This window comes from Pyrus communis, chromosome 17 (assembly GCF_963583255.1).
Source record: "Pyrus communis chromosome 17, drPyrComm1.1, whole genome shotgun sequence".
In the NCBI taxonomy this organism is placed as follows: domain Eukaryota; kingdom Viridiplantae; phylum Streptophyta; class Magnoliopsida; order Rosales; family Rosaceae; genus Pyrus; species Pyrus communis.
In genome coordinates, this window is record NC_084819.1 from 14,199,513 (window position 1) to 14,225,615 (window position 26,103).

The 26,103-nt window shown below is 38.9% G+C and overlaps 1 protein-coding gene and 3 pseudogenes across 1 annotated transcript; all 4 read left to right on the forward strand.

Annotated features, from left to right (window-relative positions):
* Window positions 1–32: 32 nt before the first annotated feature.
* LOC137722048 (putative receptor protein kinase ZmPK1) lies at window positions 33–4,841 on the forward strand (annotated as a pseudogene).
* A 4,441-nt stretch (window positions 4,842–9,282) lies between these two features.
* On the forward strand, window positions 9,283–12,736 carry LOC137722049 (putative receptor protein kinase ZmPK1; annotated as a pseudogene).
* Window positions 12,737–18,276: 5,540 nt separating this feature from the next.
* LOC137722050 (putative receptor protein kinase ZmPK1) lies at window positions 18,277–20,254 on the forward strand (annotated as a pseudogene).
* A 1,385-nt stretch (window positions 20,255–21,639) lies between these two features.
* LOC137722051 (putative receptor protein kinase ZmPK1) lies at window positions 21,640–24,203 on the forward strand. Its single transcript, XM_068461047.1, has one exon. It carries the CDS (start codon window positions 21,640–21,642, stop codon window positions 24,181–24,183), a length of 2,544 nt encoding a protein of 847 aa, XP_068317148.1. The 3' UTR covers window positions 24,184–24,203.
* Window positions 24,204–26,103: the final 1,900 nt, after the last annotated feature.

The window sequence follows — 26,103 nt, forward strand, 5'->3', positions numbered from 1 at the left end:
ACTTCTCGATACTACTCTAACCTACAGAAAAGATGAATCGAACTCGGGTGCAAAAGGCAGACATATTGCCATGGCTACTGGCTTAACGCAAAAGAAAAATCAACGTCTCGAATTTGTGCATTTTTTAATATACATATTGTGCAAAACATCATTTTCGAAACAATTAGGATTCCAATCTGCTACTTGAATAAATTGAGTTTAGAAAGAAAAAAAACGTCAATTATTCCTTTCCTCCTATTTTCAAATAGGCAGACGGCATCGTGACGAATGAGTCATTGAATCTCATAGACTTCTAATATTTTATGGAAACGAACTAATGAACTTAAAATAATTGCAGTTAGCTCTAGAAGCAAGGTATTTGATGTAATAATTGACTTTTATTGCATCATTGAAGAACATTCTGCATACCAATTCAAAAAAAAAAAAAACAAATAAATAAAGAAAAAGAGATGAACATTCTGCAGAATTTAATTTTCATGGCAAGAACGCAACCTTTAGTCCGGATCGGCACAAGACCATCTCCAGCAGCCCTAAATCATTTTCAGAAAACCTCCATGGAATTCCTCTCATTCTTTCGCTGTTTGCAGCCGTGGTTGGTTGGTGCCAAGTGGTGTCACCAGGGCTGCAAAGCTTTAAGCGGGGGAGCTCCTTGACAGTTGAGGAAGAAAGTGACTTCTTGGTACCTAACGGAATTTTCTCGGCTGGATTTTGCTAGGTTGGCGCCAATGCCTCTTTTTATTCAATATGGTGTTGGAGTTTGTGGCCAAGTGGACTATCCTCCAAAATGCCTTTCGGCTAAAGAAAGAAAGAAAACATCTTTCCTTGTTTCAGGGAGAAAAAAAGGGAAAGCAAGGAGAAAAAAAGGGAAAGCAAGGAGAAAAAAAGGGAAAAGCAAAATGTTCTCTTCAACACCCGTGGGTGTTGGTTCAAAAAGGAAATAAAAGAGTGTGAGAGCTCAATTCGGTTGGGATAGAGAGCAGAGAGCTCATTTGCCTTTGCAGAAAAAAAAAAAAAGGAGAAGAAAGAGTTCTTTTTTGCAGAGAGCAAGAGAGAGTGGCTGAGAGAAATCAAGAGAGCCAGAGTGAAAGATCTCTTGTGAAAGAACTCTTGGGGTAGAGTGAGGCTCTTGGGAAAATTCTGTGAGTGGGTGTACAAGGGATATGGGATTGGGTTATGTCGATTTAACTCATGTGTAACTTGTACTGTTTTTTCTCATAGTGAAGAGCAATATCTCTCCGAGGACGTAGACAGGTTTTTGCCGAACCTCGTAAATTTCTCTGTGTCTTTATTTCTTGTATTTTAAACTATTCAACTGTGGGTTTGTATGTTGGTGAAGATAATCAGCCAAGGCACAACAATTGGTATCAGAGCTTTGTTGGAAGCTTTGGTTCATTGAAGGTTCAGATTTATTATTCAGCATGATGACTACAAACATGTCGTTTTCAGTTGAGAAGTTTAATGGGAAGGGCAGTTTTACTCTCTGGCAGATGAGAGTAAGGATGTCTTGACTCAACAAGGCTTGGTTAGAGCTTTGAAGGGAAAAGATGGGAAGCCTAAAGAAATGACAGATGACCAGTGAGAGGAGCTGGAGTCGCGTTGTGTTAGCACGATTCGACACTGCATAGCTGATAACATTATCAACAATGTTATGGATGAAGATTCTGCGCCTGCACTGTGGGAGAAGTTGGAAAAACTCTATATTGCTAAGAGTTTGACCAACAAGTTACATCTGAAGAGGAAGCTGTACAAGCTGAAGATGGATGAAGGCGGGAATCTCATGGACCACATGAATGTGTTCAATGGATACTTGGATCAATTGAGGAAAGTTGATGTTAAGGTTGAGGAAGAAGATAAAGCCCTCTTACTTCTTACCTCACTTCCAGATTCGTATGAGAATCTTGTGACAACCTTATTGCATGGAAAAGATACAGTAAGTTTGGAGCAGGTGCAAGCTTCTTTGGTGTCTTATGATACACAAAAGAGGAAGACCATTGTTGATGGTGGGCACGAGACTGCTTTAGCTGTTCAAGGTTGGAATCATGGTAAAAAATTGGGAGGAGGATTTGAGAGAGACAGCAGGTTCAAATCAAGCTCCAAAGGCAAGGGACCACAATGCTATGATTGCAAAGAATTCGGGCATAAAAGGATAAATTGTCCTTTGAGAAAAAGAAAGGATGATCTTGGTCCAGGTAGTAGCAATTTTGTAGCGGAAGACTTCGAGTATGCCCTCTAGGTACTCGAAGTAACACATCTCCTGGTGATGTATAGTCTCAAGTGTTGCAGGGGTTTTGCAGCAGGTGGAGCTATGGGATTCACAGGTGATGAGATGGTCCTGAAGAATGAAAAGTGTGAGGAATGTTTGTCTGGCTCGACGGGTGTTGCTGGAAATGGGTGCACTGACAAGTTTCCAAGTTGCAGACAATGAAGAGGAGGAAAACCTGCTGGAGGAGATGAGGATGTGTCGAGATCCTGTCTGAAGCTAAATGTTTTTTTTGCTTGCAGCAGCTGCACATGCATTGGCAGTGACTGAATCGGAACAGGACCAACGAGGTTGATTCAGAGTGTGCATGCTGGTATGTAAGGCCAATGGACTTTGGTACAGCTTGGCCAAGGTGGAGATTGTTGGAGTTTGTGGCCAAGTGGACTATCCTCCAAAATGCCTTTCGGCTAAAGAAAGAAAGAAAACATCTTTCCTTGTTTCAGGGAGAAAAAAGGGAAAGCAAGGAGAAAAAAAGGGAAAGCAAGGAGAAAAAAAGGGAAAAGCAAAATGTTCTCTTCAACACCCGTGGGTGTTGGTTCAAAAAGGAAATAAAAGAGTGTGAGAGCTCAATTCGGTTGGGATAGAGAGCAGAGAGCTCATTTTCCTTTGCAGAAAAAAAAAGGAGAAGAAAGAGTTCTTTTTGCAGAGAGCAAGAGAGAGTGGCTGAGAGAAATCAAGATAGCTAGAGTGAAAGATCTCTTGTGAAATAACTCTTGGGGTAGAGTGAGGCTCTTGGGAAAATTCTATGAGTGGGTGTACAAGGGATATGGGATTGGGTTATGTCGATTTAACTCATGTGTAACTTGTACTGTTTTTTCTCATAGTGAAGAGCAATATCTCTCCGAGGACGTAGGCAGGTTTTTGCCGAACCTCGTAAATTTCTCTGTGTCTTTATTTCTTGTATTTTAAACTATTCAACTGTGGGTTTGTATGTTGGTGAAGATAATCAGCCAAGGCACAACATATGGTTCACCAATTCAGCCAATAAAACAGTGGTTTGGATGGCGAATAGAGACAGGCCGGTCAGCGTACGAGGATCTAAGCTAACCTTCCACATAAATGGCAAGCAGGTCTTGACTGATGGGGTTGGATCGATTATATGGTCAACCAACACTTTCTCCAACGCAGACATGGAGGCACGGGTTCTTGAGACCGGAAACTTGGTGCTGCTCAACCAAGAAAAGAAGGTCGTCTGGCAGAGGTTCGATTTTCCCGCAGATGCACTTCTACTGTCATAGACACTTGTCAAGAACACAACCTTGGTGTCCATGAGAGGTCAAGAGACATACTTATCTGGATTTTACAACTTCACAGAGACGATAATAATGTACTATATCTTGTCTACAGTGGCGCTCTACTTTCAAGTGCTTATTGACCAAAGACGGAACTAACTGTTTTCGACAGTGGTAGAACACCTTACAATAATTCTAGACTAGCAATTCTGGATGATCGGCTGGACAATTTATATTGAGTGACAATTTGACGTTCAATGCATCGGATTATGGGGTTGGTCCAAAACGCCGTTTGACAGGATTATGATGGCATCTTAAGGTTGTACAGTCTAAATGAATCAACCAGGCTTTGGGAACCGTGGTGGTTGCCTGATGGTGGCATGCTTGGTTCACAGCTTGTGTGGTCAATACGGCATTTGCACTTACAAACCACAACCTACTTGTGCATGCCTTCATGGTGTCACCCAAAATGATCGTTCAGATCGATCGAAAGGCTGCTCACCAGTGTTCAATTGAGCCATGATTCAAACAATTCAGATTTCATGGAGCTTCCAAACACAGATTAATATGGATATGACGTGGCTTATTCTCCTAATGTTCTTTTCAAGAATGCCAGAAATCGTGCCAAAATGATATAAGATGTAAAGGATTTAGATATAATCTGGATGGAATTGGATATTGTTTCCTTAAAAGTTTTCTCCTTAACGGATTTAGTATGCCGAACGCTCGCCAAATCATGCATATCAAAATTCCAAAAGGTTCTCTGAGCAATGATGAAGTCCTTAACAGGGTAGAAGCATACGATTTGAACTGTTCAGTGGCACAAGTTGCTATCAAAAGTAGAGATGTTAAAGCGGAAAAGGGCAATAAAAATCGGCAAATGGATTACCTGATTGGGTTCATGAGCTCATTTGCGATAATTGAAGCAACCTGCATTGGTTTGGCATGGTGGTACATCTTCCTGAAAGCAGGCTAAAGAGGAATTTGTGAACATGGGTTACATACTATTGGCCATGGGATTCAAGCACGTCACGTACGCAGAACTAAAACGAGCAACCAATAATTTCAAGCAGGAGGTAGAAAAAGGAGGCTTTGGAGCAGTGTATAAAGGGTTCTAGATGATGAAAGAGTTGTAGCTGTGAAGAGACTAGATGGTGTCTTGCAAGGAAATGCAGAGTTTTGGGCAGAGGTGACTTTGATAGGGAATATCAATTACTGTGGGGTGTTGCTGCCGGATAATCAGCATAAGCTTCTCGTCTATGAGATCTTGAGAATGGTTCATTGGATTGTTCTCAGATGTGGAACTAGGATTGGAGCAGAGATGCAAGATTGGGCTACGTAACCAATAGCGGCCACGCATCCAAATTTATCGAACGTAATAGGAGATTGTGAGAGGAGATCATGCGCAAGTTAGACAGATTTACTTGTTTGGAGTTTGAGAAATCATGAGTCGATGTGAGAATGAATGAACATAGGATAAACAACTCTTCTCTTAACGACTTCACCCTATGGTGGCGTCTCATCCAAAAAGTTAATGACACTGTCTTATTGGATTGGGATATTAGACATCGGTAAACATGTTCCCAGTAGTAAGTTGTTTTTCACATATTTGGGGACATGCCATTCATTTATAAATTGGTTTTCCCCATATATCTAGCAGGTCGATGAACTCATGGGTGACATGGAAAGTGCCGCAGTGTTTTACACAAAAGCTGTGCGTCTCTTGGTCTTTCTTCTGGTGGAAGCACCGTCCCACATTCTCAATCCGCCGTTCTCCCTAACAAACTCTGACCGGTATAGGCTTCGAACTTACATTGGTATACTTAATAATAGTCAAGGTTACTCCTTTAGTGAAGGATGTGGGAAGTTTGTCGAACTTGTTTAGTTCATTAGGTAACATGTATTTGTTTCATTTTTGTCGTTTAAAGAATGATGAAAATGTGCATATTCGTTTAACCCTGTGTGTTATATTTTCTTAGAATACTACTAGAATAACGTGTCAGGTACGGGTAAGTCTCATCATCGTATTTTTGTTGACTTTAATGAGTTGTGAGTAGTTGGACTTCCATTTGGAAGGTGATGGGCAAAAAAAATTGGACCTTTTTCTGGTCGTTAGACAAAAAGGCTCTGATACCATGTAAAACTTAGAACACTAAGGTTTTTAGCTGAATTTGCATACCCATATATGGGTTGCTTGTATTTATATCAATGTACAGATTACGAAAGGGTTTTGAAGAGCCCTATTTACATGCACAGTTTGAATTTCAAATAATAAGCTATCAGACTTAGCTAAGAAACATTCAAAAGAAACCCTGACCTCACAGACTTGTCCTTGGATAACGACTGAACTTTAGAATATCCAACTTAAGAGTTTGAACTAGAGTTGGATTTGATTAGTTTGACTTGGTCTAACACGTTAAACTATGGAAATCCACCTAAACGGAATTGGATTCACTCCATGATTGTTGTTTTCCTTCTTCATGCTAGAATATGTTTAGTATAATGGCACAAGTAAGGGTGTCGAATCTACAGGGACTAATTGGACCTATATAATCACTTGTTTTGCAAGAACTCTTTACTAGAGAAATAAAACTAATCAATGTAGGCAGATTTGTTGTTGTAACTTGAAAGCATAAGGAAATGAAGTAAACACAAAATGAATGAATCAACAGCTAATAAAATGAGATAGTACCAATGGAGGTGAAGCTAGGGATTCGATTTTACCATTGCTAACCCAAGGCCATGCTTGTTGAATCAGATTATACTCATCCATCTACCTATTTCTTGAGTTTGTTTCACTTAGATATGATCAACCATATGATGTGTGGATTTGATCAAATGTCTCTAATCATGAGCCTAATTGTGATGTGCAACTTTGGTTCCTAATCAAGAATATATAGTGCACAAGAAACTTTCACAAAACCAAAGGGAACACTCGGCAGGATGTTTGCAAAACATTCCCTTCATTCATTCACATATCCACCAAGATTATGCATGATGTGTGCTTTAATCTTGGCTAAACAACCTGTGGTTAATTCAAATGATGATCAAGCATTAAAATCAACACACTAAGTCACAATTAAAACGGAGAATGAAACAAGAAATAGATAGATTAAATGAGAATTCTGAATTAACTACATGGCAATCTTGCAAGGCTACATCGAATCCCTAGAGAGAGATTAGTTACACTTCATGTTTACAAAAGGTTTGACATAAAAATATATAACATGAGTGAACATAGGATTAAGAAGAAAGAACCCTTGAAGCAAAACTGATGTCGAAATCCCTTAAGAGTTGCCTTCGGTGTGGGTGCTCCAAGTGTGTTGTAAATGAAGGTGAAGCGGCTAAGGTTGAATGGTTTCTGCGAATGGGAGAGTGTATGGAATGGAATGAAGCCAAGAAGAGATTGTGTAGAAATGGAAGGGGATTTGCGGCAAAGGGGAAGATTGGATGTGTTTGTGGTGTCTTGTGTATGAAAATGAGATGAGATTTTTGTGTATGAATGCATGGGTTTTTATAGGGGGAATGGGAGAATATGTGGGTGATTGTTTAAGAGTGAATGTGGTTGTTATGATTGAGAGTGCATGTGGATGAAATAATGATGGAAAAAGAGCTAGGTTGTTGGTGTGTGAATGCATGTGTTGAATTGGTGGTGCAATGATGAAAGAGTAAGTGCATGTGTGTGTGAATGGTGGTGCAATGATGAAAGAATAAGTGCATGTGTGTGTGAATGGTGGTAGCTAGGGTGAATTATGATGAATGCATGTGGAATAAAGATGGAGAAGGTGGTGTAATGATGAAGGAGTAAGTGCATGTGTGTGTGAATGGTGGTGCAATGATGAAAGAGTAAGTGCATGTGTGTGTGAATGGTGTTTCTTGATGGTTTTGGGGTTGTGATGCATGTGAATGCATGTGGCTAAGGGTTGTTGATTGGGCTAGAGGTTTTGCATGGCTCAAAGGATTGTTTGATTGGGCTAGGCCCTTTGTTTTATGTCCAAAGTGCATACAAGGCTTTCAAATTCGTCCAACACTTTGGCTCCAAGCATATGTTATCCATTCCAAGCCCAATTTTGCTCCAAAATGCTCCAAAATGCATCTTTTTGCTTCCTTAGCCATATGAACCTAAAAACACACGAAAATGGCTTAAATTACTAAAACAATTATGAATTAACAACATAGATGCACGAAAACTAGCTAAGTAAGTCGCCTAAATATGCTCCTATCACTCCATACTTTAGTGTCCGGAGCCTAAGGATCAATCCATCTGGGCTGCTGATTGGTGTTTATAATAAATCAGGGTTGTTGGTTTGTGTGTGGTGGGCCAGATAAATGAGTTAATGGAGACCGTTGGATTCAATTTGTGCGACTCAGATAAGTTGATCCTTAGGCTCCGGACACTAAGGTTCGGAGCGGATCCAATTCCCACCTAAACTACCATTTGAGGGGACAGAGTTAGGTCTTAGACTATGGAAATCAACCTAAACCACCATTTGTGGTACACAGTTAGGTCTTTGTGGAAAATTGAGGGAAAGTCTTTGGGCAATAAAATTCAAGGTCAACCCTCTAACACAATAATTACCCTTTCAATTTCAAATGCTTGCAATATAGTGTATACTATTCTTTTTCACTTGTAAGTAAGAGGTCTTAGATTCGATTTTTACCAAAACGAATTTGAACCGCATTATTGCTTGCCCATTATGAGACTTATCTCACTCTCTCATCCTATTAGTATAAATTATATCATTTCAACAATCTTATTCAAACTAATCACTCTTATGAAACGAAGTCTTACGAATCTTTCAGGTGCTTATTGCACTCAAACTATGACTTCTGTCCTTGTCCCGATGAATAGTACAAGTTTTATATTATATTTTGGATTAAGTCATGCTTTGTCACTAGGTAAAAACAAATATATACATACAATGATATTAGCTTCCACACCTGTATAAGAATTCATGTAAAATTTGAAAACTAATATGTGAAATAAATGAATGATTCAACTTAGTTAAAAATACATACCAGATGAGAGAGTATGAAACAGTTGGTCCAATTGTTGGGGATTCTGATGCGTGCAAGGGGACATATGAGATAGCTAAAGAGAGGATAGAGTGAGAGAAAGAATAGAAATGATTGTCAGAGCGAGAGAGATGATAGAGGTCGAGATGTGGATGAGAGTCAGTTAAGAGTGCAAGAACCCTAATATATAAACTTAGGGATTTAGGAATGTCAAGATTGTTTCTGAGCGGAAAAGATCTCGCCAAGTTGTTACAAGATAAATATGAATTCTTAATGACAAAAGTTAATGGGAGGGCGCGCTAAGAGTGAAGAATATGGGAGGAAGATCATGAGCAATTGGGGAATGTGAACCAACAAAAGAGGTTAGGATTGCCTTTGGGAATTTGATAAGTTTGTTCATATCACATAGAGTAATTATCACTTGGCCGATGAAATAACTTGCTGCCTCTCTTATTAGTTTTCCAATGAAATAACTTGTTGCCTCACATAGTCGGCTAATATTTGAAGACAGCTGGAAAAGTTCCGGCCACAATTTACCGGTCATAACTAAATTCATTAGGACATCGCATTTACGCCTACAAAATGATTGTTGGCTAACGTTCGAATTTTCTTGGCTAAGATTTGCGTTGTAAATTGGTTATGGCGTGAGTATTCAGTTGACAAATTAAAATTTTCGTCGAAAAGGGACTCTTGTGCCAACAAAATTTTGCTTTGTTGGCAAAATTATAATTTCTAGTAGTGTCAGCTGTGTGTAAGTCTCACCATCATGGAGACATGGAGGCACGGGTTCTTGAGACCGGAAACTTGGTGCTGCTCAACCAAGAAAAGAAGGTCGTCTGGCAGAGGTTCGATTTTCCCATCGATGCACTTCTACTATTACAAACACTTGTCAAGAACACAACCTTGGTGTCCATGAGAGGTCAAGAGACATACTTATCTGGATTTTACAACTTCAAATAGACGACAATAATGTACTATATCTTGTCTACAGTGGCGCTCCACTTTCAAGTGCTTATTGACCAAAGACGGAACTAACTGTTTTCGACAGTGGTAGAACACCTTACAATAGTTCTAGACTAGCAATTCTGGATGATCGGCCGGACAATTTATATTGAGTGACAATTTGATGTTAAATGCATCGGATTATGGGGTTGGTCCAAAACGCCGTTTGACAACGGATTATGATGGCATCTTAAGGTTGTACAGTCTAAATGAATCAACCAGGCTTTGGGAACCGTGGTGGTTGCCTGATGGTGTCGACGCATGCTTGGTTCATAGCTTGTGTGGTCAATACGGCATTTGCACTTACAAACCACAACCTACTTGTGCTTGCCCTCATGGTTTCACCCAAAATGATCGTTCAGATCGATCGAAAGGCTACTCACCAGTGTTCAATTGAGCCATGATTCAAACAATTCAAATTTCATGGAGCTTCCAAACACAAATTAATATGGATATGACGTGGCTTATTCTCCTAAAGTTCTTTTCAAGAATGCCAGAAATCGTGCCAAAATGATACAAGATGTCAAGGATTTGGATATCATCTGATGTCAGGGACTATAGGTTTCCCAAAGGCTGTTATTGTTTCCCAAAAGCTCTGATATCTCTTGTCTAGATTAAAAGCTCTGATATCTCTTGTAACTTCAAAGAGAAGTAATTGCAAGAAGTTCAACCTTGCCAGACAAGGTGAAATCTTGCCTGAAGCTCTTTGTTTGTTTTCTAAATTAGTAGATCTATTGCTTAATGCATTCTCCAGTATGTATTCAAGTTATTTCCACCTGTTTTTATATTTTAAGAAGTCCATTTGCATATGGATTTGCTTAACTTGATCAATATGTTTTCAATAAATGTGATTTGGAATCAAAAAAATGACTTAAAGGGCTCTGGACTCCCTTCATTCGAACATACAAGACCATGAACAAAAGTCCTTGTTTACAAGGCAAGAAAAAGAACTTAATGTGGACTTAACCCATCCACGATAATCCTTTGATAACAAGAAGTTTGAGTAACTTGGGGCGCAAGTAATCACTTAAAACACACTTATTCTACATCTGCTATACTGAGATAGCAGTGACACTTAGTTAGTTTTAATCGTGAGCCTCAAGGCCTACACCTAAGGCCCCACAAAGGCATATTTCAAAATTAACTTTGTCCTCTTCTTGTAACATATCAACAAGCAAGAGCCCGACTACACATCCAAAAGTGCCAATCCCTTGGGGAGATGTGATGAGGTCCAAGGAACCTTCACCAGAGAAATCTTTGCCCGAACAACTCTTTCGAGAAGTTCTTCACTCTTCGCCAAACAAGATTTCAACTTCCTAACTTCCCCATCTTTTTACAAAGAGCAAGAACATGATATCTACTTTGGGAAAAGGCACTTTTGGGACCGGCTATTTCAGCTTCTTTTTTGACAATGACAATGTTTTGAAGCTCATGTTCAACGACCCTGACACATTGAGTTTGTACTGGCCTGATCCTGATCACACCGTTTTCGTCATCGGTCAAACAAACTACAAAAACAGCAAGGTTATTTTGGAGGAATTGGGAACTTTTTTGTCCAGTGATAAACTGCAATTCAGAGCTTCTGATTCGGGTTCAAGTGCTAAAAGGTGGTTGACGATGGACTATGATGGAAACCTCGAGCTTTATAGCCTCGAAAGCGTGACGGGGCTGTGGTTAGTTACCTAGGAAGCCATGACGGAGCTGTGTAAGGTGCATAGGATTTCTATTAACACGCATCAGCCAAAATGCTCTTGCCCCTCTTATGTACGAAGTAGCTGACATAAGTGATTTAAAAGAAGGTTGCAAGCCTATGTTTAATCATTTGTATTTGCGGTCCCAGCAACAGAAATTTGTACAGATTGAGCATGTAGATTTCTACGGTTTTGATCTCAATTATAGCCAACCCATCTCATTCGGAAATTGCACAAATCTCTGCTTCGATGATTTCTAGTGCAAAGGATTTAGTTATAGAATAGCAGAAGCAAAATGTTGTACAAAGAGTGTTATTTTCAATGGGTACAGGTCTCCAAAATTTTCAGGGAGTATGTACATAAGACTGCCTTTGAGTGTTGAAACATCGCTGCCTGTCAATCTCAAGGCCTCGGATACATGCAAGAAGAATTTGATAAAGGTTGTAGTCGGTTCCCCTTCGATGTATGAAAACACTACAAAAAGGGTAAGATGGATGTATTTGTATAGCTTTGCTTCTGTAGTTGGTGCACTTGAAGTTCATTTCATAACTTTGGCCAGATGGTTACTTTTCCAAAGGCACAGTGCAGTAACTCCGACCGAAGATGGATGTCACGTAATTTTAAGTCAATTTAGAAAGTTTCGCTACACTGAGCTCAAGAAAGCAACCAAAAATCTCAATGAAGTTCTTGGAAGAGGGGTCTCCGGTGCTATGTACAAAGGCGTTCTGGCGGACGAAAAAGTGGTGGCTATGAGGAAACTGGTGGATTTATATCAAGGGCAAGGTGTGTTTTGGGCAGAAGTTAGCACAATTGGGAAAATTAATCACATGAACCTAGTGAGAATTTGGGGATTCCATTTTGATGATAAGCACAAACTCCTCGTCTCTGAGCACGTCGAAAATGGCTCATTGGACAAGCACTTGTTCCCCCCAAATTTACTAGGATGGCAAAAAAAGTTTAAAGTTGCAATTGGAATAGCAAAGGGTTTAGCCCATCTTCATCATGAGTGTCTAGAATGGGTTATCCATTGTGATGTGAAGCCCGAGAACATACTCCTAGGTGGAAATTTCGAGCCAAAGATTGCAGATTTTGGGCTAGCAAAGTTAACCTAGAGAGGCAACAAGAGCTCAGTTTTTTCTCAAATTCGTGGAACCAAAAGGTATATGGCTCCCAAGTGGGCTTTGAACCTTCCGATCACTGCAAAAGTGGATGTTTATAGTTTTGGAGTGGTAATTCTAGAGTTAGTGAAGGGCATTTGCCTTTTAAGTTGGGTAGTTGAGGACACAGATGATCTAGAGTCGGAGTTGACAAGGTTCGTGAAGGTAGCGAAGCAGAAAATTCAATGCGGGAAAGATTTGTGGATCGAGGATAAGATGGATCCAAGGCTGAGTGGGCAGTTCAGCAGGATCCAAACGACAAAGATGGTTGAGATTGGGATTTCTTGTGTGGAGGAAGAGAAGAACAAAAGACCAACCATGGATTTAGTAGTTAAAATTTTACTAGAATATGAAGGTGAATCTGTTGTTGCTTCTTGACACGACACAAGTAACATCAATTTAAGCTTTGGAGAGATAAATATGTAAAAAACTGGTTACTTTAGAAGGTCAACTATAACATCATCTTATTTAAAAACAAATATATACATACAATGATATTAGCTTCCACACCAGTATAAGAATTCATGTAAAATTTGAAAACCAATATGTGAAATAAATGAATGATTCAACTTAGTTAAACTACATACCAGATGAGAGAGTATGAAATAGTTGGTCCAATTGTTGGGGATTCAGATGCATGCAAGGGGACATATAAGATAACTGAATAGAGGATAGAGTGAGAGAAAGAACGGGGATGATTGTGTGAGAAAGATAGATCATAGGGGCTGAGACATGGATGAGAGTCAGTTAAAAGTGCGAGAACCCTAATATATAAACTTAGGGATTTAGGAACGTCAAGATTGTTTCTGAGCAAGAAAGATCCCGCCAAGTTGTTACAAGATAAATACGAATTCTCACTGACAAAAGTTAATGGGAGGGCACGCTGAAAGTGAAGAATATGGGAGAGAGATCATGAGCAATGGGGAATATGAACCAACAAAATAGGTTAGGACTAGAAAACAACTATCTCTTGGCCCGAAGCCAGAGAATATTTCTCCCGGCCCAAAGCCAACAACTATCTCTTTCTCCCGTAGGCAGAACAATGACCACTAGATACACACAAAACATTGTACATAGTCTTTCCAAATGTAGATACATATATCTCAAAGACATCTTCATAGCATATAGTCATCCATAATATATACTATAAAGAAGTGTAAAAACATGTTCATAAGCAGTATATAGTCATCCATCATATATACTACCAAGAACATAAGTTCGATAAAATATGGTATTCCAAAATATTCTCAGTAAGCATGATAACCATAAAGTGTAAATCTAATTTACTCATAAAACGTTTCACAAAACGTAATCATTAAATCATGCTTTTCATGTATGCATTTCTACTATTAAAACATGCATTTTAGAAGGGAAAACTCACAGATACTCTGCCGCCAAAGAGTCGTGCAAACTAGTGAAAACGGAAACATCACAAATAATTGCCCCTAAGCACATAAAGGGTCCAATTAATAAAACTATAAGATTGAATCGGAAAACGGACAAAAAAAAAATAGATTAAGGATGTCGAATTACCCTAAGAAGGGTCTCAGGTAAATTTAAAAAAAATCAATGGATCCAGATCAAAGGGTCCTGAGTTTAGGGTTTGGATTGGACTGGGTTGGGCTAAAGGGTTAAGGACTTGGGCCTGGTTCTTGGGTTTAGTTTAAACGGGCCGAAGGCCTTAGTGGGTAAAGGCCCACAGGTTTGGGGTTTTGGGGTTTTGGGTTTTGGGCTTAGGTTTAAAAAGTTTGGGCCCGACTTTGGGCTTGGCAATTGGGTTGGGCTCGACCCAGTCTCCTTTGCAAGTCCCTGGAGTCCAATGGAAGGGAAAGTTGATTTTTGGTCGGGAAAGCTCCCGAGCTCTGGCGAAGATCAAATCTCAATTAAAAGTCACCAAAATATACCCAATCGAAGCTTAAAGCACGTAGGTTAAGAATATACCTTTTTCAGGTCCAGTCATGGTTGAGAAGTGGCCAGAAAATTTCTACAAAACTAGAGTTCCTCGCCGGAAACTGGGGAGTAATTCCCCCGAGTTGGTTTCTGTATAAAAACTACCCAAAGCTTGCAAGTAAGCTCACGATCAAGCTAGAAACTAATAACTAAGAGAAAAAAAAGGAGTGCAAGTCCTTACCTCGTCGGAAAAGTCTACAGATCGCTGAAGTTTAGACCTGGCAATTTATTACACGACCCGTTAACACGACACGTAAACGACACGAAAATAACGGGTTTCGGGTCAACACGATAACTAATCGGGTCATTATCGGGTCACATGATAATAACCCGTTAATAACGGGTCCTTAACAGGTTTACATGAGAGTGACACGCGGGTAACCTGTTTCAACACGATAAGAAAAATGCTATTTTGATGATTTTAATTTTTTAAACTACTAAAAAAAACTTACTATAAAATGAAATAGATATAATGAATATGTATATATTGTTTATTAATTATTATTCTATTATTATTCTATATAAATTTTAAAATTTAAGTTTTATTTTTTATTTTTTATAGTATATTATAGGCAAAGATTGAGATTAAAAATCATAAAACACATTAAAAATAAAAATATCAAGTAATTTAAAAATACCAAAAACATAAAAAAAATTATAATAATTAATTTCCCGCCTAATATTTCAAGAGTTTCATCCATTTCCCACCTAATGTTTGAGAAATTTTGCAACCTATATCCATCCATTTCCCGCCTAATGTTTAACCCAAAGACAGCTTTTTTTTTTTTTTTTTTTTCATCTCTTACATTTTAACTTGAATAAAAATAAAATACGTAATAAAAAACATAAATGTAATTTTATTATTAAATATCATCACATACTAATTGAAACATAGTCTAATTAACACTTAAAATATATAAATAATTAATATATTTATTCCAAGTCATCAAAACGATAAGATTCACTAACGCTTAAAGTTTATTTATACTTTCATTAAGTATAACATCAATGTGTATCCCATCAAAATGACGAAAGTATGAATAAACTCTTAAGTGTTAGTTAATGTATCGTTTTGATGGGATACGCATCCTATTAAACTAATTTCAATGATCCAACCGTCAAACTTGTTTATACATGTTTCGAGATCGCATACACCAAAAATTGCAAAAAACAAACATTCAGAGATCAAGTAACGAGACAAAACTTTTCGACGGTTATAAATGAAAAATCACGATTTAACGGTTATTTTAACTTTGATTTTGATGATTTTTTACAGCTACACTCCTTGACCTTATATAAATACAATGAATGAATTTGATCTTCAATTTAAAATATTTACACTAGTGGATACCATAAAATCTTATGTTATACTTGATGAAAGTATAAATAAACTCTTAAGTGTTAGTGAATCTATCGTTTTGATGGGATATGCAGCTTAGAAACTAATTTCAACGATCCAACCGTCAAACTTGTTTATATATGCTTCAAGATCACATATGCCAAAAATTGCAAAAAACAAACATTCAGAGATCAAGTAATGAGACAAAACTTTTTGACGGTTATAAACGAAAAATCACGATTTAACGGTTATTATAACTCCGATTTTGATGATTTTTTTACAGCTACACTCCTTGACCCTAAATGAATACAATGAATGAATTTGATCTTCAATTTAAAATATTTACACTAGTGGATACCATAAAATCTTATATTATACTTGATGAAAGTATAAATAAACTCTTAAGTGTTAGTGAATCTATCGTTTTGATGGGATACGCATCAGACGAAACTAATTTCAACGATCCAACCGTTAAACTTGTTTATATATGTTTCGAGATCGCATACGCCAAAAATTGCAAAAAAAAAAAAAACATTCAGAAATCAAGTAATGAGACAAAACTTTTCGACGGTTATAAACGAAAAATTACGATTTAACGGTTATTTTAACTCCGATTTTGATGATTTTTTACAGCTACACCCCTTGACCCTAAAGGAATACAATGAATGAATTCGATCTTCAATTTAAAATATTTACACTAGTGGATACCACAAAATCTTATGTTATACTTGATGAAAGTATAAATAAACTCTTAAGTGTTAGTGAATCTATCGTTTTGATGGGATATGCATCCTACGAAACTAATTTCAACGATCCAACCGTCAAACTTGTTTATATATGCTTCAAGATCGCATATGCCAAAAATTGCAAACAAACAAACATTCAGAGATCAAGTAATGAGACAAAACTTTTCGACGGTTATAAATGAAAAATTACGATTTAACGGTTATTTTAACTCCGATTTTGATGATTTTTTACAGCTACACTCATGGACCCTATATGAATACAATGAATGAATTCGATCTTCAATTTAAAATATTTACACTAGTGGATACCATAAAATCTTATGTTATACTTGATGAAAGTATAAATAAGTGTAGATTTTTAAAACCCTCCAAATCTCATGAACAATGTTATTTATTTGAGTGAAAAATTAATAATAATAAGTGTGAAAAATGTAATCACTCGTAATGAAAAGCTTTACAACTTTCATTAAGGGGTCAACTCCGAAATTTAGTATGTATATACTAATTTAGTATTATGTTTTACATTTTTTTTGGGTCAAATTATGTTTTTCCTTTCATTTTTATTGATTTAAAATATAATTTTCTTAACGAGTAACAGGTCGGGTCATATTACCTGATAATATTAACGGGTTGATTTCGGGTCGGGTCATATTACCCGTTTACTTTAACAGGTATTACACGACACGACCCGTTAAGCTATCGGGTATGACACGAAAACGACATGAACACGAGAAACACGACACGAATGCCAGGTCTACTGAAGTTCATCGAGGGAGAAAAGTACAGTGGCTTTTGCCATTGTCGAAGTTTTGTAAGCTTGTCGTTTTCTCTATACTAGCAGAGTTAGAGAGAGACGAGAGAAGGAGGTAACCCCCGGGGTCGAGGTGGCGTGGGGCACTGCTCGGCTCCACCTTTCTTTTACATAAATGAGAGAGAGAGAGAGATGAGAGGTGATATATTGTTATGGGAGAGGTGAGGGAGAGAGGTTGGGGCCGGGAGACAAACCCAAATGCAATTGACCCCTTGGCACACAAACTAAGATCAAAAAGTAAACCCCAAAGCAAAAACTCCCAATTTTCATGAAATTGCATTTTTACCCTCTTGATTCAGAATCCCTAAAACAAATAATCGGGACGGGTTGTTACAATGTGTGTAAGTCTCATCATCATATTTTTGTTGACTTTTATGAGTTGTGAGTGGTTAGACTTTCATTGTCGAGGGTGTTACGTTAGGAGAAATTTGTCCTTGTGCCCATAACATAAGTAGTACACCATATGTAATTATTTAAAGGGTGGGAAATTTTAATTTATATGTTATTAATTTTTTAACACAAGAATCTCACCACTTGTATGGAGACATGTGATATACCATTCCAGGTTCCGGGCAAATTGAAAAATCTCTCCTAGGTTAGGCCGTTAGACTATGAAAGTCCAAATATTCAACCATATGCAGGGACAGAGTTAGGTCCCGGTGGAAAATTGAGATGCCTTCTTCGCCGTACTCTTTGGGCAGTAAAAATCAAGGTCAACCCTTTCACACAACAATTATTCTTTCAAATGCTTTCAATATAATAAATAGTCATATTCAAATTAATCGCTCTTATCAAACAAGACCGTAAGAATCTTCCAATTTCTTTAGGAGGACCAGGACATTGAACTTATATATCGATCTTACATTAACCGCAAGATGAGTGTAATATATATGGGTCTTTCAAGTGCTTATTGCTTGTCACAAGATCTGATGTGAATCCAAGACTGAAAGCAACTAAGTTGGACTCAGACTATGACTTATGTCCTTGTTCCAATGAATAGTACAAGCTTTGTCACGAGCTCGTAGGTATATTGAATGGAATGGATGCTTCTTATTCACCAAACTTGAGAAAAATGAAGCACCAATTTGTTCCATCTCCAAACTCTCTCTCTTTTCTTACCTTTGCATTCATCACTCTATTCTCCCACTCTTCTTCTGCAACTCGGAAAACCCAAAACAGTCTTTTGAGAGACTCTTCGCTCTCTGCCAAACACGATTTTGACTTCCTAACTTCCCCATATGAATCTTTCACTTGTGGTTTCTATGGTGTAGGGACAAATGCTTACTGGTTTTCAATATGGCTTACGAAATCTAGAGACAGAACTCTCGTTTGGACGGCCAACAGAGACAGACCAGTCAACAGCCTCGGCTCCAGAATCTCCCTCAGCCGAGAAGGTGCCATGGTCTTGACGGACGTCGATGGAACAGCCGTCTGGGGGACCACCGCGAACTCCAACAGCTCCGGCGCTGACATGGCATTACTTTTGGATCCGGCAACCTTGTATTGAGAGACAAGCAAGGTAAAGTTTTGTGGCAGAGTTTTGATTTTCCAACTCACTCTTCTTCCAAACCAACGCTTTACAAAGAGCAAGAAGCTGACATCTACTTTGGGAAAAAGGCACTCTTGGGACCGCAGGACCGGCTATTTCAACTTCATTTTCGACAATGACAATGTATTGAAGCTCATGTTCGACGGCCCTGACAGTTCGAGCTTGTGCTGGCCTGATCCTGATTACTCCGTTTTCCGCAACGATCTACCAAACTACAACAGCAGCAGGGTTGCTGTTTTGGATTACTTGGGGAATATTTTCTCCAGTGATGGACTGTAATTCAGAGCTTCTGACGCGGGTTCAAGTGCAGAAAGGCGGTTGACGATGCTCGTGCCCTTCTGGCTACAAAGTAGCTGACATAAGTGACTGGAAAAAGGGTTGCAAGCCTATGTTTAATTGCTCGAATTTTCCGTCCCAGTAAGTAAAATTCGTGCAGATTGGGCCAGTAGATTTCTATGGTTTTGATCTCAATTATGCCGAACCCATCTCGTCCGAAAATTGCAGGAATCTCTGCTTGGATGATTTTCGGTGCGAAGCATTTAGTTATCGGAAAACAGGAGAAAGGAAATGTTTTACAAAGATTGCTCTTTTTCAATGGGTACAAGTCTCCAAATTTTCCGGGGAGTTATATATATAAGACTGCCTCTGAGTGTGGAAACATCGCTGCCTGTCAATCACAAGGCCTCAAATACATGCAGGAGGATGTAATAATGTGTTGTGGATTCTCCTTCGATGTATGGAAGTACAGCCAAAAGGGTAAGATGGGTGTATTTGTATAGATTTGCTCTTGCAATTGGTGCACTTGACGTTCTTTTCATAGCTTCGGCCTACTGGCTACTCTTCCGAAGGCACAGTGCAGCAGCTCCGACGGAAGATGGATATCATGTAATTTCAAGTCAGTTTAGAAAGTTTCGCTACGCTGAGCTCAAGAAAGCAACCAAAAACTTCAAGGAAGAGCTTGGAAGAGGGGTCTCCGGTGCTGTGTGCAAGGGCGTTCTGGCGAACGAAAGAGTGGTGACTGAGAAGAAACTGGCGGACATATATCAAGGGTAAGGTGTGTTTTGGGCAGAAGTTAGCACAATTGGGAAAATTAATCACATGAACCTAGTGAGAATTTGGGGATTTTGTTCTGAAGATAAGCACAAACTCCTGGTCTTTGAGCACGTCGAAAATGGCTCATTGGACCAATTGGAATAGCAAAGGGTTTAGCCTATCTTCATCATGAGTGTCTAGAATGGGTTATCCATTGTGATGTGAAGCCCGAAAACATACTCCTAGACAGAAATTTCGAGCCGAAGATTGCAGATTTCGGGCTAGCAAAGTTAACCCAAAGAGGCAACCTGAACTCGATGGTTTCTCAAATTCGAGGAACAAAAGGGTATATGGCTCCCGAGTGGGCTCCGAACCTTCAGATTACGGGATCACTGCAAAAGTGGATGTTTATAGCTATGGAATGGTAACTCTGACCGGTATAGGCTTCGAACTTACATTGGTATACTAAATAATAGGCAAGGTTACTCTTTTACTGAAGGATGTGGGAAGTTAGTGGAACTTGTTTTGTTCATTAGGTAACATGTATTTGTTTCATTTTTGTCATTTAAAGAATGATGAAAATGTGCATATTCGATTACCACTTTGTGTTCTATTTGCTTAGAATACTACCAGAATAACGTGTCAGGTGCGGGTAAGTCCCACCATCGTATTTTTGTTGACTTCAATGAGTTGTGAGTAGTTGGACTTCCATTTGGAAGGTGATGGGCAAAAAAAAAGGGATCTTTTTCTTGTCGTTAGAAAGGCTCTGATACCATGTAAAGAACACTGGTTTTCAGCTGAATTTGCATACCCATATATGGGTTGCTTGTATATCAATGTACAGATTACAAAAGCGTTTAGAAGAACCCTATTTACACGCACAGTTTGAATTTCAAATAATACAAAGTTATCAGACTTAGCCAAGAAACATTCAAAAGAAACCTAGACCTAACATACTTGTCCTTGGATAACAGTTGAATTTCAGAATATCCAACTAAAGAGTTTGAACTAGCGTTGGATTTGATAAGTCTGGCTTGTTCTAACACGTTACACTGACTTGGTCTAACACGTTACACTAACTTGGTCTAACACGTTACACTAACTTGGTCTAGCATGTTAGACTACAAAAATCCACCTAAACGGAATTGGGTCCACTCTAGATCTTAGTGTCCAGAGCTTAAGGATCAATCCATCCGGGCCGTTGATTGATGTGTAAAAGAAATCAAGATTGTTGATTTGTGTGTGGTGGGTCAGAGAAATGAATTAATAGAGACTGTTAGATTCAATTTATACGGTCCATATAAGTTAGTCTTTAGGCTCCGAACATTAAAGATCGGAGCAGATCCAATTCCCACCTAAACTATCACTTGTGGGGACAGAGTTAGGTCTTAGGCTATGGAAATCAACCTAAACCACCATTTGTGGTACATAGTTGGGTCCTAATGGAAAATTGAGGGAAAGTCTTTGGGCAATAAAATTCAAGGTCAACCCTCTAACACAATAATTACCCTTTCAAATGATTTCAATACAATGAATATTATTATTTTTTACTTGTAAGCAAGAAGTTTTATGTTCAATTCTTAAATTTGAACTACATTATTACTAGCCCATGATAAAGCTTATCTCACTTTCTTATCCTATTAATGTAGATTGTATCATTTGCTAAAATTAAAAAAAAAAAAAAAAAAAATATATATATATATATATATATATAGTAAATAGTCTTAGTCAAACTAATCCTTCTTATGAAACGAAGTCTTACGAATCTTTCAAGTGCTTATCTCACTCAAACTACGACTTCTGTCCTTGTTCCGATGAATACTACAAGTTTTATATTATATTTTGGATTAAGTCATGCTTTGTCACGAGGTCGTAGGTATTAGTTATATATATATTGAATGGAAAGGATGCCCATGTTATTTCTTTCCTTATTCACCAAACTTGAGAAAAATGAAGCACCAACTTGTTCCATCTCCAAATGTTCTCTCTTTTCTTATCTTTGCATTCATCTCTTTACTCTCCCACTCTTATTCTGCAACTCCGAAAACCCGAAACAGTCTTTCCAGAGGTTCTTCACTCTTCGCCAAACACGATTCCGACTTCCTAACTTCCCCAGATGAATCCTTCACTTGTGGTTTCTATGGTGTAGGAACAAATGCTTTCTGGTTTTCTATATGGTTTACGAAATCCGTAGACAGAACTGTTGTTTGGACGGCCAACAGAGACAGACCAGTCACCGGCCTAGGCTCCAGACTCTCCCTCCGCCGAGACGGCACCATGGTCTTGACGGACGTCGATGGCCTGGCCGTCTGGGAGACCACCGCGAACTCCAGCAGCTCCAGAGCTGAAACGGCGGTGCTTTTGGATTCCGGCAACCTTGTATTGAGAGACAAGCAAGGTAAAGTTCTGTGGCAGAGTTTTGATTTTCCAACTCACACTCTTCTTCCAAACCAACCCTTTACAAAGAGCAAGAAGCTGATATCTACTTTGGGAAAAGGCACTTTTGGGACCGGCTATTTCAGCTTCTTTTTCGAATACGACAATGTTTTGAAACTCATGTTCGACGGCCCTGACACTTCGAGCTTGTACTGGCCTGATCCGGATTACGACATTTCCGTCAGTGGTCAAACAAACTACAACAGCAGCAGGGTTGCTGTTTTGGATGAATTGGGGAAGTTTTTGTCCAGTGATGAATTGCAATTCACAGCTTCCGACGCGGGTTCAAGTGCGAAAAGGCGGTTGACGATGGATTATGATGGAAACCTCAGGCTTTATAGCCTAGAAAGCGCGACAGGGTTGTGGGTGGTCACCTGGGAAGCCATGACGGAGCTGTGTAAGGTGCATGGGATCTGTGGGAGAAATGGGATTTGTATTAACACACCGCAGCCAAAATGCTCGTGCCCTCCTGGCTACGAAGTAGCTGACAAGAGTGACTGGAAAAAGGGTTGCAAGCCTATGTTTACTCGTTCGTATTTGTGGTCCCAGCAAGTGAAATTCGTGCAGATTGAGCAAGTAGATTTCTACGGTTTTGATCTCAATTATAGCGAAACCATCTCATTCAAAAATTGCACGAATCTCTGCTTGGATGATTTCCGGTGCGAAGCATTTAGTTATAGGATAACAGAAGCGAAATGTTTTACAAAGAGTGCTCTTTTCAATGGGTACAGGTCTCCAGATTTTCCGGGGAGTATGTACATAAGACTGCCTCTGAGTGTTGAAACATCGCTACCTGTCAATCTTAAGGCCTTGGATACATGCAAGAAGAATTCAATCTCGATGTACGAAAATACTGCGAAAAGGGTAAGATGGGTATATTTGTATAGCTTTGCTTTTGCAGTTGGTGCACTTGAAGTTCTTTTCATTGCTTCGGCCAGGTGGCTGCTTTTCCGAAGGCACTGTGCAGCAGCTCCAACAGAAGATGGATATCATGTAATTTCGAGTCAGTTTAGAAAGTTTTGCTACGCTGAGCTCAAGAATGCAACCAAAAATTTCAATGAAGAGCTTGGAAGAGGGGTCTCCGGTGCTGTGTACAAGGGCATTCTGGCGGACGAAAGAGTGGTGGCTGTGAAGAAACTGGCGGATTTATATCAAGGGGAAGGTGTGTTTTGGGCAGAAGTTAGCACAATTGGGAAAATTAATCACATGAACCTAGTGAGAATTTGGGGATTCTGTTCTGAAGATAAGCACAAACTCCTCGTCTCTGAGCACGTCGAAAATGGCTCATTGGACAAGCACTTGTTCCCCCCAAATTTCCTTGGATGGAAAGAAAGGTTTAAGGTTGCAATTGGAATAGCAAAGGGTTTAGCCTATCTTCATCATGAGTGTCTAGAATGGGTTATCCATTGTGATGTGAAGCCTGAGAACATACTCCTAGATGGAAATTTCGAGCCAAAGATTGCAGATTTCGGGCTAGCAAAGTTAACCCAGAGAGGCAACCTGAGCTCAGTTTTTTCTCAAATTCGTGGAACGAAAGGGTATATGGCTCCCGAGTGGGCTCTGAATCGTCCGATCACTGCAAAAGTGGATGTTTATAGTTTTGGGGTGGTAATTCTAGAGTTAGTGAAGGGCATTCGCCTTTCAAGTTGGGTTGTTGAGGACACTGATGATCTAGAGTCGGAGTTGACAAGGTTCGTGAGTGTAGCGAAGCGGAAAATTCAACGAGGGAATGATCTATGGATCGAGGATATGATGGATCCAAGGCTGAGTGGGCAATTCAACAGGATCCAAGCGGCAAAGATGGTTGAGATTGGGATTTCCTGTGTGGAGGAAGAGAAGAGCAAAAGACCAACCATGGATTCAGTAGTTAAAATTTTACTAGAATATGAAGGTGAATCTGCTGTTGCTTCTCCACACGACACAAGTAACAGCAATTTAAGCTTTAGAGAAATAAATATATAAAAAACAGCTTACTCTAACAGTTCAACTGTAGCAGCATCTTTTGTAAAAACAAATATATACATAGAATGATATTAGCTTCCACACCTGTATAAGAATTCATGTAAAATTTGAAAACCAATATGTGAAATAAAAGAATGATTCAACTTAGTTAAAATACATACCAGATGAGAGAGTATGAAACAGTTGGTCCAATTGTTGGGGATTATGTTGCGTGCAATGGGACATATGAGATAACTGAAGACATGATAGAGTGAGAAAAAGAAGGGATATGCTCGTGAGAGCAAGAGAGATGATAGAGGCCGAGAGGTGGATGAGAGTTAGTTAAGAGTGCGAGAACCCTAATATTTAAGCTTAGGGATTTAGGAACGTTAAGATTGTTTTTGACCGGGAAAGATCCCGCCAAGTTGTCACAAGATAAATACGAATTCTTACTGACAAAAGTTAATAGGAGGGAGATCAAGAGCAACAAAATAGGTTAGGACTAAAAAATATGCTTACGCGTTGCTGAAGGAGCCAACTGTGCATAATCGGATGCATAAAACACATTCAAATTCAATAAATTCAACACAATCATGAACAAACAGAGGGACACATGAGTGAATGAGGTCGATAAAATAAACAGCTTGGCTTTTATATACATTCAACTTCGCTGACATACAAAGGCATTGTACAATCAGTGGGAAGAAACTAAACGTCCTTGATCACAAAGACATGGTTGCCAAAAAAGTTTTGTTTCCATAAGAAATAGAAGCAACATGCAGTTCACACATTTTTGTCCATGGAGTTAAGATGGCAAAATATTTGTCCTGTTGTGCAAGCAATTAATAAAAAAAACATAAAATGTTTAGTACTTGTTCAAGCAGCTAATTTTCCAGGCACAAATGTTCAAAGGCAAAAATAAGCAAAAGGTCTGCTTCCATATGAAACAAAAGAAACAAAAGCAACCTGCAGTTCACACATATTTTGCTTCTGCATTTAAGACGGCAAAATATATGCCCTACAGGCTAGGCACTTGTTTTAGCAACTAATGAAACATAGAAAAAACGTTGTTCGAGCAAGTAAGTCGCCAAGCACAGATGTTCAAACCAAAAAAACATGCAGCACACCCTGCAACATTTGATCACGAAGACTATGGTTGTTCACTTTTTCTTAGATCGGACATCTTCCACACTATAGCAAAAAACATAAATAATAATGTAACAAAGGCTGCCATTATGGATGCTATGCAGGCATGCATGTGAAAAATAAATCGTAATTTACCTATCTTTGTTTTTTTTTTTTTTTTTTTTCCCTAGGTTTTTGTCCTGAGGGCGGCAATCAGAACTCTATTGATGGGTTTGATTTTGGGGACAACTAGATTGTGGAATTCTCGAGCAATTCTGACAGAATTGGTTGTGCCTGTTTGCTCGTTGCGAGGTTTTTTGTTGTGAATGAAGGCAATTGATAATGTTAGAGATAAACGTGATAGTCATGGAAAATAGTGCGAAAGAGCGATGCAAAAAGATTGGTCAACGATTTTTGATCACCAGGCAAACATATACCCAAGAGAAGGAAGTATAGTTAATAAGATTTACACGAGAGCATTTATCGGAAGGAAAAGTTAGTGTGTCAGATTTGTCTGCTTGATCAGGGAACAATGCTCTCTTAGAAGTCTTGTCTGCTGCAATTGATCGGGGTTGTTGATCTAGTGGTTAGGAAGGCGTCATTGGGATGAGAGTAACTTGACTGATAATTTGTTTTCCTAAGGTGGGAGCGGGCGTTTGTGATTTGATTGAGGCGATTGCTGGGTTGGAGAGCGCATGGTCTTGAAGCAGTCCATGAACGATGAAATCTATCTTCCCGAAGTCGCTGTTTTGATGTCCAAAAGAGAGTTAAAATGCTTTTGACTTGCCGACCAAATTTTTAAGAATTAGCGACACC

Bases quoted from the DNA above. Each gene is read 5' to 3' on its own strand.
- LOC137722051 (XM_068461047.1), top strand. From the start codon at position 21,640: ATGCTTTGTCACGAGGTCGTAGGTATTAGTTATATATATATTGAATGG.